The sequence below is a fragment of the Bombus impatiens genome, unplaced genomic scaffold, assembly GCF_000188095.3.
Source record: "Bombus impatiens unplaced genomic scaffold, BIMP_2.2 scf_0633, whole genome shotgun sequence".
Classification (NCBI taxonomy): Eukaryota; Metazoa; Arthropoda; class Insecta; order Hymenoptera; family Apidae; genus Bombus; species Bombus impatiens.
This window is the reverse complement of record NT_177052.1, coordinates 25,059-43,411: the sequence shown is the minus strand read 5'-3', so window position 1 is coordinate 43,411 and position 18,353 is coordinate 25,059. Positions and strand designations below refer to the sequence as shown.

The 18,353-nt window shown below is 32.4% G+C and overlaps 1 protein-coding gene across 3 annotated transcripts in view; it reads right to left on the bottom strand.

Annotated features, from left to right (window-relative positions):
- Positions 1-17,866, bottom strand: part of LOC100747495 (apolipophorins) — a 52,398-nt gene extending 34,532 nt beyond the window's left edge. For 2 of the 3 annotated variants that reach the window (XM_024369641.2, XM_003491736.4), the window contains exon 1: positions 17,577-17,865. In XM_024369641.2, the coding sequence (XP_024225409.1) occupies positions 17,577-17,859 (283 nt within the window). In that variant the 5' untranslated portion in view covers positions 17,860-17,865. Of the gene's footprint in view, positions 1-17,576 lie in introns of all 3 variants that reach the window. The other variant, XM_033322370.1, reaches the window with a different exon arrangement.
- Positions 17,867-18,353: the final 487 nt, after the last annotated feature.

The window sequence follows — 18,353 nt, the reverse complement described above, 5'->3', positions numbered from 1 at the left end:
AAGATTGATAATTTGGATCATTTTTTGATATTCACGCGAATAAATAATTTTTTCAACCACTTTATATTTTCGTAAATTAATAATTTGGGTCATTTGTATTTATTTAATCCTTCCTTCCCATTTTTTATAATTTCCCCGATTAATCATTTATTTTATCTTGTATATTTTGGTTGGTTAATTACTTGATTTATTCCTTCATATTTTCATGGATCAACTAATTTGTTTCGTTTTTTTTTAGATATATGTGACTTAATAATTTCTCTTCTCTTCTCATATTTTCGTGAATTGATAGCCCTTTTATATTCTTAATAGCCGTATTCTTTTATATCTTGTAAGAAAAATGGGAACAGTTCTTCCATTATGTTGGTTAAGAAATATTTTTGCCAGATCTTCGGATTATAATATTACGTAATACTTTTAAGAGACTAGAAATAAGTTTTTAGAGAGAGATTGAAAAATTGTTAAATTGATAACGCAAGACACAGTGGAATTATGGAAACGTTTTGCTAAAGTTTATATGCAAGAAGAATTTTTACTTGTATCGAAAAATTCTCCTTTTTCATTTTTAAATGTTTTCGTGCAACAACATAAATTCCTTCGCAACGCTCCTCGTAAACTGTAAAAATGATTAAATATACTTCTCCCCCGAGAGAATAATTCTTGTTTTGCCGGACATGTTTAAATCATTATAACCGATACTATATGACAGCAGCGAAGAGGGGAATGACTCTTTCATATAACATTCGTAATGTTCTGTCGAACGCATATCGTTGAATTATTTTTGACGGGTGATCAAACCTTCCAGTTCCTCAAACAGAAACGTCTCGATACATTCAGAAACCATCAAAATCCCAAAAATCTGAAAATCATTTTGAAATCGCGGATTGACAGATATTTTCTATCGATCTATTTTCCTACTTATTTTGAAGGAAATCGAAGGAAGGAAATACTTTGTATTTCGACGTATGTACAATGTACATAGATTTTATTTTAAATTAGCAATTTCACATCCTACGATTTAATATGTTCCAATCACCTACAATTTATACGAATCTTCAAACAGAGTTGGAAATGTAGAAAGCGGAAATCTGGAGGCAGGATATTCCTGTTGACTGGAAGAATCTCGTAAAATGGCCTACTCAACGTTAAGGATAAGGCAGCAACCGCGAGCAATTTTTATCGAACAAATCCCCGACGCAATCTCAAAACGAAATGAAACGATCCTCGAAAGAACCTCGAGGCTTCCGTCTCGTTTCGAACGAGCAGCAGGGAGCTCGCAATGGGGCGGCAAATTAATCGGTCGGCCGCAATCGCAGTCTCTTTCTCTCTCTTTCTCTCTCTCTCTGCTCTTCCATTATCCGATTATCAGAGATTCGCTGGTCGGCGTAGCGTCGCGGCGCGCGTAATCGCCGCTGGGTTGCACATGAAAATTGCAAGTGTCACGCGCTCTGCAGTGCTTGAAATTTTAGTCTCGTGGAAATGCCAGCTGTTATTTTATGTGACCACTTTCGTATGTTATATATCACGTGTCGAAATAAATTTACATAGTGTAATTTATCGAAGTTTGTTCGTGAGAAGAAACAGCATGGAATTTTATAATACAGTCAGTCACGATAGTCTGCGTACACTTATTGAATTTCGTGTATCTGAGTTCTAGAACACATTGAAAACACACTTTTGTCACAAAACTGCTTGTACTTGCATATCGATACAATTACTGTTAACGTGTTGTAAAGAGGAACACAAAATTTAAAATATTTAAAGATTAAGATTGTTACTAAAAGTTTAGATAACTTTTTCCACGAATTGTTTAGAAATTTATTACTAAATACCTTAAGAAGTTTTTACAATTTTTTCACGTGGATATCATTTTTAAGAAATTATCATTATTCGAGACTTTAGCTCGCTTCTTCCGATAAATTATCTTCAGATTACACGTGTAGATATGGAAAAGCAGCTCCCTCGCGTTTTATTCTTCCCACGGCGGCATTTTCGCGCGAATCACAGGGAAAATCACGCGGAAAATCCGACGGAAGACAGCGGATCGTTTAAGAGCGTCTCGAGTGATGGTAGAAATGAATTTTCGATGCGACTCGTGCAACTGTAGTCGACCTGGGATAATTGCAGCACTGCAGCCGCGATAAGCGGATGTGCAGCCGTGTAGTTTTCCACGCGATGAGCACGTGAAAGCTCCATGGCTTCCAACAATGTATCACCCGGGAATTATAAGTGGCGTAAATTACGGCTGAAGGTTGCACACAACTTAGCCTTACAATCTAACTTTCGTTTTAAACGACTATAATTCTGCTAATGAAGACACATCGTCTGGAACAGTTGAATCGACAGAGCGATTTGCAAATGATATTGCTTCGAAAACCTTCCATTTCCTTTGTTTTTGCTTATTGCGTTTTACTATTTCTCTTTAGCGCCTTCCACAAGGATATTTGCAAAATATCTCTCTAATAGGCTATGAAAGGAAATTTCCAAACGTAGAATACATTCCTCTCTCATTTCATTCTTTCCTATTCTTTCGTAGCGGCACTCGACAGCAAACTTTCCAACGGTTTCTGTTCCGTGGCTCGCTACACAAAGACCCTATCCTTCGGACAAGATGATTACTAGATGTCGATACATTCTTACGGAATATTTTCGTATGGACCCAAGTTCGAACTTGTAATCGCGAACCGCGAACCGAAATTAGTAACCGCGAGTTTTACACCAGGTATACACAGAGAATATATTGTTAATAAATATTTGTCGTTAAATATATTCGAGTGTTTTCTCAGTACCTACCGCGCCTATCACCTCACTTTGTTTTCCTTAAATAGCTGTATCTTAATTTATTTTATCAATAAAGCCCTACCTTTTGTCATACTCTAAGTCTATAAGTTGTTTGGAAAAAATTGTCTAAGCATACTTCTCATTTAAAACTAAAAATTCAAAGACATAAAATACAATGAAACCTAGTTTTTCGAAGTTCTAGGATAAAATACTCCATTAAGGTAATTAACCGTTTGAGTCCCAGGGGTCTTTGAAAACACAGGGTCGAAAAATGCCGAACGGAGCAATAGCGATCATCATATTTGTTATTTTATGAAATACATCTATATTATTATATATGCGTGCTATTAGTTTATAAATATTCCAAGTTTTGTTCAATAAAAATTATTCAGAAGATAACAATGAAGTATAAAATACCATCAGTCATCTGTAGCGTTCAAATGTACTGGGACTTTTCGGCACAAAATCTAAACAGCGCGATCCCGCTGCATGGAACTCAAACGGTTAAGAAACACGGTTGTCCCTGTAGAATTAAGTTAATCGAAGATTCGTCGTAAAATGCAGCGATAACGTCTCGCGGTTCAGTCTATTCTGTGGTAATTTAACACCGTATCAAGAGTACCTAAAATCATCTTGGACCGCTAATGCACATAGTTCGCGGCATATAACTGGCTGGAACGAGGTCTATATCATTGAAACGATTACAGGTCCCCTATGTTCAACCGGACATTTGGTAAATTGATTTGATCTCGACTTCCCAATAAAACAGACGAGATACGACATAGGGCCGGTTGCATCGCCGTACCTACATCAACTTCGACTTTAGAAAAAATTGAAACTCGCATGAAGGGTATAAAGAGGCGAGGAAGCTGCAATGCGATAAGAAGACAAGCCTCGCTTTCCATCAATTTGAGTGAACCCACAAGATCTAACCATAAATCAAATACTTTTTCGAATGTGTTACGAATTCATGAATTCTTATTCGTATCATCAAAATTTGATATTTGTAATAGGTAAAGTGTTACATTCATCGATATGAAATTTCTATCTTTCCTCTTCTTCAACAAATACGATTTAAATATACAAATCCTTTAATTATTATTTTATTCGATCTTTTGCGCAAAAATATTCAATGACATTTGAATAGTAAAAGAAATTTCAAATTTAACGATAATATGAACTTTTATAAATTTGCACAATCTATTTCTTACGAATAACATTTAATGAACATACGGAATAATGAAATTGGCTAGGTAAGGAATAATAAAAAGCTCCTTGACGTCAAATGATGTCTCTTGCACGTTATTGTACACGTTCGAAAACGTATTACGTGTTGGGACGTCATTTGATACAAAAAACTAGTAATGTATTCATCGTACAAATATAATATTCATAGAAGTTCATTTCTACAAAATTCTCAGAAATGTGAAATCTAACTTGGAACAAAAACGAGTCGTGACTCTTTACCTTTTTAAGTAATAATTCGTTAATTTGTAGAAAACGATTAATTCACGTCTATGGAGAATTCTGCGAACTTGAAAAATATTTAAGAATTTTTTATGTATTCGCTTAAAGAATGATAATGGTAGACAAGCGATGGAAGCTTTCTTTAGTAGAGCAACGACGTGTGAAATAATTGATTCTCTAATATAACGAACCAATTGCTTCAAGACCGAAATTCTTGTAACTGTAAGGTAACTTTCATTACGTCCAATAGGGATCATAAACCACGCAATAGCCCCAAGTGCTCTTTATTTCTTCATTTACTTGGACCTCGAAACTTCTTAACTCCTGGTGTCTTGTGCTGAAATGTATATTTCTCAGAGAAAGCGATGGTCCCTTGTAAATATTTAAATAGCAAATGTTTCTTCGGTTGATGAAGGAAAACCGCTCATTGCTCCTTGAAAGTTTAATGCTGTTATACATTCCAGTAAAAAGTTTGATACAAAATTTAACATTTAATCTCTTTTAAGACTACATTCATTAAGTCTGATATAAAAGATAGATATTTTCTATCTTTTTTCACAAAAATAATATTCAAATATGTAGTCATGGACATTGAGATTTAGTACACATTCGTAGAAGGATTTTATTCATTCAGAAATAATTGGGTAGCCTGTCGTTATTTGAAATAAAAATCAAAGTATTCGTACGCAACCATTTTACAGACCACTCGTAAATATTCGTAGCTAATAATATTTGTAGTAGCTTTGAAAATCTTTCACACGCCTCTTGCAGTATCTGTAGTATTTATTAATATCTCTGAAGGAGTGAAGAGGGCAACTCATTCATATTAAGTTGATTGTACACGTGAAAGGAAATTCTTTATCAATGGAAAAAGATTCTTAGTAATTTAATGTAAAATTATTCTTAAGAATATCTCGAACATAGATGCTCGAACGCAAGTAACTGTCGGTACTTAACGACTAACTGGGAATGTTTACGCATTTATAGGAAATAAAATTTACTCAAACGTAATATAACGTAAAATGTTTACGTTATATGCATCCAGTATTCGTTATAACATCAGGACGGAACAAATATGTCTCTAGGTTAGTTTTTCTTAATTATTTCATCATAAAAATATGAGTTTGCGTAGCAGTTCACAGTCTACCTATTAATAGAATTCCTATGACACTGGAAAAATAACGCGCAATGATGTTTACACGCGTGGAAGATTAACAATATTGTTTACCAAGTCATAATTATTTGTCTATCTCTAACGCGCGATAAAGCACACTTTGTTCGTTCCACGGGGCTCGATAAATCGGTAGAACAGCCACCATAGGAGAAGTTCGATCTAGCTAATCATGACAGGTCTTAATAAGAACTCCTCGCCGCACTGTTACTCATTTTATCCGGACTAGTTCGAAAGCGACTTTTCTAATTTTCTACGATTACACCTCGGAGGAAAATGAAATTTTGATTAATTCAAAATTACTGTACAGTTGTGAAGGAGAATTTGTGGGAGTCGCTTTTGGCTCTTTCCCTTTAAAATTCGGACGATTGTTAATTCATACGAATATCAATATTCATTTCACTTTTTAGTTCTTTAAACTTCTTGTAAAAACCTTTTCATATTTTTCCATCATAATTTCGCTACTCATATTTTGCTTAAATAAGAAAGGAAATAACAGTATCGTCTCGGCTGTTTCTTACTATTCTAGTTTTATGTATTTAAATTATTCTAAAGGTTTTTTGGTTTCAAAGGTGATTTGTACTCTTTTGTTGTTCTCGCTCTTCTAAATCGTTTTAAGAGTTAACAAATATTTATTTTAGTATAAATATCGATCTATGTTACTTGCTAGTTTCGTTTAAATCTTTTATTTTCTTATCGAATCAAACCTTTTTCTGTTCTAAAAAAATCTTCCAATTTTTTAAAAAATTATAGTAGTGTTTTTCTTCGTTATTCACATTTTACTCAAATTATTCAGGTAATTTTCCTTCTTCAAAAATATTATATAATTTCTTTGAAAATGATTCTCGTTTTTTCATTATTTTTGTCGCAGGTACTCAAATCATTAAAAAATTTCTTTAATTTTCTTCTTTCTTTTTTATAATATTTTCATATCCTTTTTCCATTTGAATTATTATTTCTAACAATTTATTTTTTATTCTCTTTGAATAAAGGTCGCATGCACTCTTTATTATTCCCTGTTTAATTAGATCCTTCAATGAGATTTTTTATCTGCTTTCAAATCAAATATACGTGAATTTCTTTATCTCACTTCCTGTGATTGAAGAGCAAACGAAGCTGTTAAAAAAATATTCTCATATTCTATGATTTCAAAATCTATTATTTAAAGCGACACGTAATGAACTTTAAACATTGTCTAGCTGCCGCGGATGTGGGACAATAATAAACGACGGCCATTGACAATGATTCAAAGAACTCGCGGGCTAATCATTGTCCATCATCGTCCATCTAACTCCGGCAATGGGATCGCGCCAAGTGGAGGAAGTCTCTTAGATCATTGATCTCGCTGATCCGTGTCACGTTTTGTAAACACTCGTTCAAAATACCAAACTAATAAAAAAGAACAAAAAAATCGAGAAAGGCGAACTATTCAATTTTTTGACATACGATATACCGTTTATTTTGGAGAAAATTGGTAATTTTGAGTTCTTGGAAATTTCCAGCTTCGATCAAACGCCAACGTAGCTTCGCATGTCCTCAGGGACTCGACCCATTTCTTCGTAACATTCCATTTTCAAGATGGAACTTTGAAAAATTTATTCGAAACTCGACAATGCGTTTCTTCCTTTTTTCGCCCTGTTTGCTTGATATACCCATTTTTTCCTTTTTAAAATCTTTACGATGTATAAAGATGTACCATAGGAATTTATTCTATTCCCATCTTAAAGATTTCTTCTTCTTCGTGAGGGTAAATTTCGTTTGTTAGTGGGGAGTTTGTTAGTATGTAGAGATTTATGTAATTTCAAATGTGATTTTACTATATTATAAAATCAATTATGTTACTCTCTGTTTTATCGTAGAAATTTCTTTGAGGATTTGTTTATGCGATAGGAATTTATACTGGCTCTATAAAATTTGTCTTCTTTCTCCAACATGAGGTTTTACTTGTGAATGAAAAGCTGAATAACAATTTATCAAAATTTTAGAAACTCTGATAAAATAACAATAGAAAAAACGTTTGATCAGTTGACAATCAAATTTTGAATAAATAATCCACGATACTTTGTATCCATAGTACTTTTATAAATTACATAATTCTGTCGTGTGAATAAAAAGAATTGATTGCTACAGTATTAAATATTGAATGCAATAAGTATATAATTCGTATTAACTTACAAATGATCTAGTTTCGACAAATATAACAATGACAAGACTTTAATTATTATATAATCATACAATTTATATATAGTTATACTACAAAGTCAGGATCTATTTTGTGATAAAAACTTCTTCAACAATTTTTTCAATTAAGCATCTATTTTGATTTATCTATCCATTTTATGAACAGTGTAATTACATTAAATTTCTCATCAAATTAAGAAGAACAAAGATCACAGAGTACAATTTTATAAACTGGATATATATATATATATATATATATATATATATATATATATATATATATATATATATATATATATATATATATATATATATATATATATATATATATATATATATATATATATATATATATATATATATATATATATATATATATATATATATATATATATATATATATATATATATATATATATATATATATATATATATATATATATATATATATATATATATATATATATATATATATATATATATATATATATATATATATATATATATATATATATATATATATATATATATATATATATATATATATATATATATATATATATATATATATATATATATATATATATATATATATATATATATATATATATATATATATATATATATATATATATATATATATATATATATATATATATATATATATATATGGACTGGTGTTTTCAAATACAAAAATATAGCAGAAGCAGTTTAATAGTTTAATTGCACCAGTTCGAAGGATTATTTAAGAAATGTTAACTATAAGTAGCATGCTTGTTATTTCATGGCAAGTGTCTCCACGGTCGTAAATTATTCATTTCATTTTCGATATTACTGCCTGATAAGTGTAGTGGTTTATACAGTGTTTTACGATCAGCGGAAATAAAGATAGCGAACACGCAACGCTGATGGTTCGTCGGAAAACGAAACACGTTGAAAAAGCTTTTTCCCTTGATGCATCATCTGTAACGATTGTCAGGAAACGCACGTAAGTCCACGACGGTAAGAGCGTAATAATAAGTTAAATGTCACGGATAAGTTTTATCGCGAAATAAAATAAAAAACGAAAAAGAGGAAAGGAATACTCTCTACGTTTCTCTTGTTACATTACGCTATTTTCTTTTTCTTTTATCAAATTCACAGAAATTAGAATTTTTGCTTTAACTGAACGCAATTTTCGTACAAGATATTAAACAGACAAGAAAGATACTAATCTGGAAGAATAGAAAATGAAAGTTCTACTCTACTACTATTCTCTGCTAAAGTTCTACTACTATTCTCTGTTTTAATTAATTTAAAAAAATTTACTAATATTTGGTTCTTTTTTAATTGATAGAATTTTAAGGAAACGATCACATTTTGAAATTTTTAAAAATATGAAGGCACTGAAGCTACGAGATAAAAATCGAAAATTATACGTTTCTGTTATTAATACACTGCTAATATTTTGCTTCATTCTATTTCTCCTAGATCGACAGATATTAAAACTGTTTAAACGTTATGTTATTTTAATAAAAAAAAAAAGAAATAATTACATCTTCTGTGAAGCTATGAAGAGTGATAAGAGAAATATTAAGACTACATTTCTATTAACTTCTTTTTAATATTTAAAATCTCTTATTCAAAATTATTTCTTATTAATCTCAATAGAAAGGAATATTTGAAAAATTGAAACTTCAAGTATTTTAAAAGTACTAGACGTTATCATAAAAGAATTTAAACAAAAATAAGGAAAATGTTACAAACATATTAATGAAAGAAGATATTCGTCAAATCAGATATTATCTATTATTTACTACTCCTTTTGGATTTCCTTTCGAAGAATCCGTCGATCGGTTTCAAAGTCCACACCGTGATCTCAACCGATTTGAACTTTTTGTAAAGGCCAAAAAATCGTGAGTTTACGGGTCAATAATAATCAAACGAATCGATTTTGTTATCTGCGTTGCTTTGCAGATTATTGCCGACCGGCTTTTATATCTGTGCTCTTACAGTACGTGTTTATTTGTCGTTATTAATAGGATTATAAGAATCTATAGGATATAAGGATTATAAAAATTTCGAAGAAAAGTTATTTCGTAAAAGATTCAATTAATTCTGAATATCTTCAAATAGATGTGAAATAAAAAAAAAATTAATATCTAACAAATAATTCCAAATAACTCTATAAAAAGCTATAAGAATTAACAAAAGAAGTATCAAAATTAAAGTAAATATAGTTACAGATATTGAAGAACTCATCGATTGCACATGTAAAAACATTCCTTATACAAAAATAGACTATTAAAACGGGTTTAAGATAAGCACAAAGAAACGTAAACAGTCAAGAAAAATAGAAAAATGGTAAGTTGCGTTTCAAGCGACAAGAATAAAGACAAATAACTAATAGAAATTCGATTGAAACAAAAGCATGCTGCATTATGGCAAAGCCATTGGACGCAGAATACTTTAGTAGCCATTAGCAAAGTATACTGACGTCTAAAGTGACGCAGCTTACTCTATGAATAGTCACTGAAGCTAAACTAGACCAAGCATGACAAAAGACATAACATGACAAAACGAACCAAATATTCCTAAAAAAAAAAAAAAAAAAAAAAAAGACAGCGGTACATAAAGTCTTTTATAATCGAGGAGAAATGTGTATTCAAAATCAGAAAAAAAACAGGAATTTCGCGATAATCGCCGTTAATTTGTTCGAGTCCTATCTGTCGAAATTAATCTCTGATTTCGACATCCGTCTGTTAACGTTAATCTCTGCATCCTTGACACGGCGAATAACCTTTTAACACGACGAACCGCACGGAGCTTGAAGCTCGTTGACCCTTTCTATCGTTCGGGATACCACAATGTATATCATTGGTCGAGAAATTTGCGTAAAGTTGAAAGTACGATTAACGATCAACTGATTGTGCATTTATGCATTTGTAGAAGATTGAGAAATACGCTGTTGACTACAAGTATTAAGGAACAAGCTGATGTATATATGATGTATATGATGTAACAAGCTGTGATGGTTTTCATTGTTCATACTTTCGAATTATCTCGGTATAAATCTGTTACTTCGGTCGTATTAGTGTGGAAAATATGATGTGAAATAGAATTTGTTGGAGTTTTTTAATAAATGTAACGAGTAAGTGTCCCGCTGTTTATGGCTGGCGGTATATATATTATATTGGGGATTTTTATGTATTTATGATAAATTTGAAATTGCACATACGCACAGAACGTATATGATACACAAGGATATATAAAATATCCATAGTGATGTATATTGCTATAATTTTCAGTAGATGAAACATATTTCTACAAAAGCTCCATTTCTTTAGTATTGTTCATAAAAGTGCAGAATTGCATAAAAATCCTCATTTTATACGTAAGGCGTGTGGAGAGAAATATATAAAATATTCAAAGTAATGTACTTGTTACAATATTTAATATTCTTCTTTTTTAATCGTGTTCATAAAAGTACGAATCTGCGTAAATAACATGACAGATCGAATCACTTCAAATATGATACGCTATTTAAGAATGTTGAAAATCTTGATAAGCTTTAACATGTCTTTCTATGTTTGAACTTTGATAAGACTCGAAAGTCTTGTCAGATCTTGAAAGCTTTTGGAATCTCGGCAATCTTGAAATAGACGGATATTCTGCATCTTACATCTTCGATTTTATATCTACAAACTCTTACATTATATTCCACCTACAGTATCTTATCTGCAAGATCTTATCTTCTATCTATCTCTTATATCTTATGTATCTCTAATATTTTATACAAAATATAAGTTTCGTCTTGGAAGTCTCGAGAGCTTAGCGTAAATATAAAATTTTCGTTAGAAAAATTAATACTCGCCTAGATTTTCAGGAAAGATTGTCAAGACCTATCTAAACTTTAAAGGTTCGTAAATATTGAAAATTTAAATATGACATATTATCATTAAACTACGAATTTTGATGCACTTATAGGAAATTTAAATCAGAAAAAGAGGAAAGTTCAAAACATAGAAAACAACAAAAATAAAGTTCATCGCCTATTAGAATATTCAATAGATAAAACAAATTTCTGTTCAAGTTTTATCACTTTATTTACCTTCAGAAAAATATGAATTTCCATAAATATCTGTGACCATATACTCATTTGCATTCATGACTATGCTATTCCACTTAAAACACAAAGCAATTACTTTAAAGACATACGAGTATTTTGCTATTCTCTGAACAGTCGTGTTCCCTATTAATTCATATACCGCACATTTCGCTGTATATTTTAATATACGACCGTATTATACCGTATTCTCATTCAAATTGTATACAGTTCGTCGAACCGTGGTATCGTCGAAAAAACACCTTAGACGTGTCCCTACCCTGGATACCCTGCGTTTCCACGAAAACTTTTATGCGAGATACGTATCTGCGAGGGTGGAACTTATTTACCTGGTCTACACAGAATTCCTGTGGGACTGCAAAGGGGTAGTTCCATGCATTTTAGAGGTGGCTTGAGCCACACTGAACAAACTTCTAACGGAATGTTGTTGTGACGTGAGGGTGACTCCTCACCCCATTGTGACTCGTCCCTGATGCTTTTCTCGCATAAATTCAATTTATCAGCCTGTTAAAAAATATTTCGCCACCGTCTCCCCTACACACTTTCTCTGTTTTTCTGCCTGCCTTTATCTTCGTCACGTTATCAACGTGGTAATAGGCCTGGGAAAAAGTTTCACGACGGTGTAACGAGTTTCGAGTTCGGGTATATGGAGTTACGTAGCAGACACCCGTCGGCCGTATGGCGACTTGAAAAATTGATGGATCGTGATGGGACGCGGAGACGTTGTTTATCACGTCGTTAGAAAAAAACGAAAGATATTTTGCTTGTCTATGGATAGTGAGCGAGCTCCGTTTCTTTTTTCTTTCTCTTGAAGAGAGGAAGTTCCGGTTTTCAGCGCCGAGTTTGTTTTCACTTTGCAAGTTCGCAGCAAGCGAAAGAAGCATGCACGGTGATTTAGGTCTGTTTCTAAAGTTGTTTTTTTTTGCTATTCGTACGTTTTCATTCTTCTGAGATTTTTTAAATTCCAGAAGTACCATGATCTGATTCTACTTTTCACGTTGTTCCCAAATCAATCTTAGGATTCTTTTATTGTTCAAACATTTAAGAAAAAAAAAAGAAACTAAAAAATTTGGGAGTACGATATGTAACTTAAATCCAGTTTCAGGTTATTTTCAAGAATTTAAGTTGTAATTAAGTGAAGTTTCAAGCATTTTTATCTTTAGTAGTAGAAAGTACTATAGCTGATATAATTTATTCGTTATTAAAAAATTCTTCAAGTTCGAAAATTTGTTAAATTGTTAATATACGCGTGATTTCTCCACTCTCTTTTGTTGTGTGTTTACCGTCGCCTCGAATGATGATTTCTTTGTCATTAGCCACTCATTAGATTGGAAAATTATACGTATTTCTTGAGGAAATTTCGTATTATACGTATTTCTCTAAAAAGCTAAAACTACTTGTTACGTGGGCTTGCGACATCGAGATTGCGCGGTGAGTGCAATTTGTATTTCGCTCTTTGGTTTTTGTATTTTTTACAGTCGAACAATAGTAGTTGGTTGTCAAAGTTGGTTACGCAAACTGTAAAGGTTAATTCCGTTTTTTCCAGTACGTGTTGGTGTATTATTTTGCAGCATCCTGCAGTGAGCCTGCATTGTCCTTTCCTTTTCAATTGTTCTTTCCTTTTCAGTCATATTGTGGGTGTACCTTTGTCGCTAAAAGTTCTCTACAATATCGTGGTTTTTCGTTTCTCTTGACTTGGTCAATATTCTGTTTCATTCTTCTTTTCCGGTCACGTGCAGCGAGATGGCAAGATTTTCATACGCACTTTCGTTCGCTGGAAGGAATGTTGCCTCTTTGACCTTGGTGAAATGGAACCCACGTAAAAATCACGCGTTTGCCATCCTTGTTAAATTCTTTGTAAGTCTCTTGGATGTTTCCTATGATTTCGCGTTCGTTCTTATTATTTGGATTTCCCCTATAACGTTCATTAAACTCATGTCATTGTAGTCAGTATATTATGTATAATGATTGCTATTTCTTTGTATCTATTTGAGGGATCTGAGAACGGCATATGCTTCAACTGTAAAAGCAGACGTGGCTTTAAGAAGTTATTGTTTTCTGGTTATGTCGTTGCAAATGAAAACGAATGTAACTAGTCTGTTTTTCATGCATCGATATATGTTTCATTGTGATAAGAGTATTTGTTGTCTAAGCTGGAAAATCCAATTTTATGCTCTATGTTAATTGTTATTTTTATTAGACTCGGGTTTATTTAGGGGATCTTTACGACCCAGGGTGCTAATTTTCCGTAGCTGCCCGTTATAACCGCTATCGATGTGTACCTTCAGTTATATTCGAATATTTTCGATATGCTGATATGGAGAAAGGGTGTGGCATTTTTGGTCTTTTTGTCCTATAGGCCTGCGTATCCACGTGTAGTTACGTCATTGTAGGGGTTGTTTGGGGTAGAAGATAATTTAGCAGCGTATTTTAGGCTTACGTTCTTTCTTCTTCGTTCTCTAGTGAGGTTTTTATAGCTTCGAAGGGTATACTGTTTATTGGTGTTGTGCGATAGCTTCCAGTGGTTCGTTTCAGTGCGATGTTACGGATCGTATTCATGTTTCATGGCGTTTGCGTAGGATGATTTTGGTTCTGTTCCGTTGCGAGTTTGAATTTTTGAAGTGTGCGGATAGCTGTTGGAGGATTACTGTGCTCAGGGATTCTGTTTGTGTATGTTTATACAGACGAGTGTATGTATGCACGTGCCTGTGATAAATCGCGTGTCAGTGGTGGGATCACCATCACTATCCCGTTGTCACTAACACTATTACACTTTCTCTTGTTCTAACTCTCACTGTGCATGGCACTCGCGGAAGGTACCGATACAATCAAGCACGTTCCATCGCGTCGACAGCGCGTCTGGGAACTGCGTGATTTCCTGTTTCAATTTTATGCTAAGTTGAAATATTGAAAGCTTTTGTTTGATAAAACGAAAGTGAAATTGGAATATAAAAAATAAGACATACAAATGAGGATAAAAATTCTAAAGACAAATTCAAGAATGAAATCTCAGCATTTTCCTATGGAGGATTGATGATGATGATGTATATTACAATCTGATTATGGTAGTGTATTTTAGTATGGAAGAAACTTTATAAACATTGCGGATGTATTTATGAAAGTTTAAGTTTAGTTACGGGTCTCTTCATCCGTAAATTAAAATAAGAAACTGCATTTCCACGGGGCTCGTTGTTAAGTTGAAAAATCATAACATAATCTAGAAAAGTTTCCTAACGAAGAAAATGACTGTCATCTTATTTCGACAAGACGAGGTTAAATTTAATTCAAACGAAGAAGAAATGGAAAAAAGCAACGATAAGATATGCGAATGTGTATGGAATTTTGTATAACGTTGCAGAAGTAATTTGACTTGTTGTTACGTTAATCTTGTTATAAATTCTTAAATAACATTGATCTATTTTTGCAGTGACAGTGAAATTACAACTGAATAGAAATTATTAAGTCACCCGATTTGAAATAATTTTGTGTAACATGCATAAGTAATTTGACCTGTTGTTACGTTAATCTTGTTATAAATTCTTAAATAACATTAATCCATCTTTTGCAGTGACAGTGAAATTACAATAGAATAGGAACCATTAAGTAATCCGATTTGAAATACTATAATTTCGATTAAAATATTGAAATTCAATTCGATTTTCGAGCTATCGAGGTTCGTTCGATAACGAACAAGTCGTCGAATTAAAAAAGTTTCGAAGAAATTAAGAGGTTCCAAGAGGTTAAAATTCTATTACGATTTCTTAATGATTATGGCTTTCAATGATAAAAAGAAAGACTCGCCAAATACGTATTGCTAATCTGCGAGTTAGATAACGCTTACAAGAGCTTATGCTAACTATTTCGCAAGCTAGATAACTAGTTGATCGAACCAGTTTTGTTGTCATTGGTTTCTTCCTTTCATATATCTCAAATGGAAGATATTTCCACGAATAATTCGATTCAGGGAAGAATATTTCTTAAAATTTTGTGTCTAAAATGATATTAATATCATCGAAATACTTAAAAAAAGAGCAATGGGTTTTATCTGTTTATATTTATATGTCTTTTATCGCTTGTCGAAAATATATGGAATATTCAGGAGTTCGATATCATCCAATTCCATGAATTTTGCCCCCGATTCATCAATTATTTATGTTATATCATAATTCAACTGTAATATACATAATTTTTTCTTTTTAAACGAATCTACTTATTTCTGAACATTTCTTTTTTTTTTTAATAAATAAGTTTTGAAATTTTTAAAAATAATTATCATTCTTTGAGATAAAAAAGATTGCGATATATGTGTTTATTCTTGCAATTCCGATATCGTGAACTTTTTCAGTAAAAGTTCAACGAAAAGATAGTTCTATCATTTTCTATATGAAAGGATAACAAATTTTCATATAGAAAGGAATCTTTAAGAATGTTTTAAAACAAGCTACTTCCATTCAAAGAAAAACTGTTTTGAGACATCCAATTTTTTAGCACATTCCCAACAAAAGAGTTTCTTAACGGAAGAAAGTGACTTAAGTTCTAACGAAGATGTGCTATCTTCTTTCTTCTGAAATATCCTGCTCCAAAGGAACCGTTTTTATGACAAAGAAGAGTCGTTGTTTCTTCCCTTCTGAGAGTCACAGAAGACCCCGAGAAACTTTGGTTAACGCGAGCGTGTCATTTATCTCCTAATTCGTCGTCTCGCAAAAAGGCCATTTTAGAGATAAAAGAGAATACTTGTCGTTCGTTTTTGTTTCATCGAGGCTTCATATTTCTCTCCGATAAGATTATATTACTATTTTAGAGACAGTTATTTATATGAAATAATAATTTAAAAGTATAGGATATTATAAATTTATTCTACGAGCTTTCTCATTTCATTTCGAATGTATACACATATTCACATTTGCCCCTTTTTATTTAAAAAAAAGAGTCTACCGCTGGTTACCTATCTTCACCAGAATTTAGTTCTTATGATTCGCGCATAAGCACATGAACGCTAAAAAATTTTAATCTATAATTGAAATATTGCGTTGCAAAGATCAAATAATATATCACAATGTGTTGGCGACAAAAATGTGAAAAAGTTGACTACGAGAGAGTACATAGAGAAAATTACTTTTAATAGAAGTTCCAGTTATATCCCGAAACTACAACATTCTCTTTCTAATTTAGCTACTTTCGAGGAAATCCTAACGCCTCCATTGCTAATACTATTTTCGATTGTTCAGTCTCAGTAATACATTATTACAACCTCAAAAGATCAACTTTCTAACACAACTCAATACAGTAGACTTCTAATTTGTTTAAACTCCATTTATACAAGCTTTGACCCTTACATTCATACATCTAATTTTCTAACTAACACATTCTGAGATTCCAACGGTATGAAAAATATACAAATATTACTATGGTTTTGTATTACTGTACATTTTTTACATACATATTTTGTATTACTACAGTTTTACATACTTTTTATTATATTATACAATTGACTCGTAAGTATAACGTTTAAAAGACACCTCAGAAAGATAGAACAAAAATAAAGATTTAAACAACTAAGAGTCAATGAAATACAGGAATTACTATAGAGAATGATGAATCCAATAAAGACAATTTTCGTTCCCTTAATTAACTGTAATGCAGGCAGTCGAGTATCCGAACACTCGTATTTGTTTTCACAATTTAGAAACTTTCTAACGAAAATATGACGAAGCGGTTCCGGATCTACGTTCTTTACATCATGCTCTCACGCAAAAATTTATGCAGAAATATGCATGAGGTATTCAAGTTTGAAAATTATACGCTTCTTGGATAAACCGGAGAATTTTGATTGCAGTAAGCATTGAAGATAAGATTATAAGTGGTACTTACATGCTGATTCGGTAACCACGAACAGAAATAAGAGGCAAACGAGGGTCGCTTTCCTAAGTCGAGGTGGATGTCCCATGATCGTTGTCCTAGTAGGCAGATAAGTCTCGCACTGTCGCACAATGTATATCAGCCTGGGGCACAGGAGATGTGACCACGGGAGAAACACCACAAAAGCATGGACGCTTTTCTTCGTCCGTGCTTTTATGCTCTTGCGGCCCCCCTCTCGCACTTTACCACTTGACCAAGCTGCTGGACATTGGCATACGGTTCGTGTGTGCTCCATTCGTCACGCTGACACTGAGATAACGAGACCCCGTGGCAGGTCGCATAAAGTGGCTTACACACGCTGTAACATGTTGCGATCCATCGGCTTTGAGGTTTCGTTAAAACACTTCGGGTTCGACTTTCCACTAGTATTCACTTACTGAGATACAGTCCCGCTGGGAAATTATTTTGAACTTTTGCAACTCGTTTGATTTTCACTTACAGTGTTTCGGTTTCGCTCTCTCTCTCTCTCTCTCGAAAAAAAGAAAAAACTATTACACGGTGAAAGAGAAGAGAATTTTGATGTTTCTTTGGTACCTTTGTTCTTTTTTTTTATTATCATTATTTAATTTGTACTTTACAATTTGTCCAAATGGACATTCGGAAAATTGATACCTTTGCATCCTCTCTTTTTCCAAAGTAACAAATAACCTTGAGTTTCTTCTGATATTTGCTACGACAAGTTTATTCGTAATTTATGTAAACGAATTGATTTTATATATCTCAGATCAA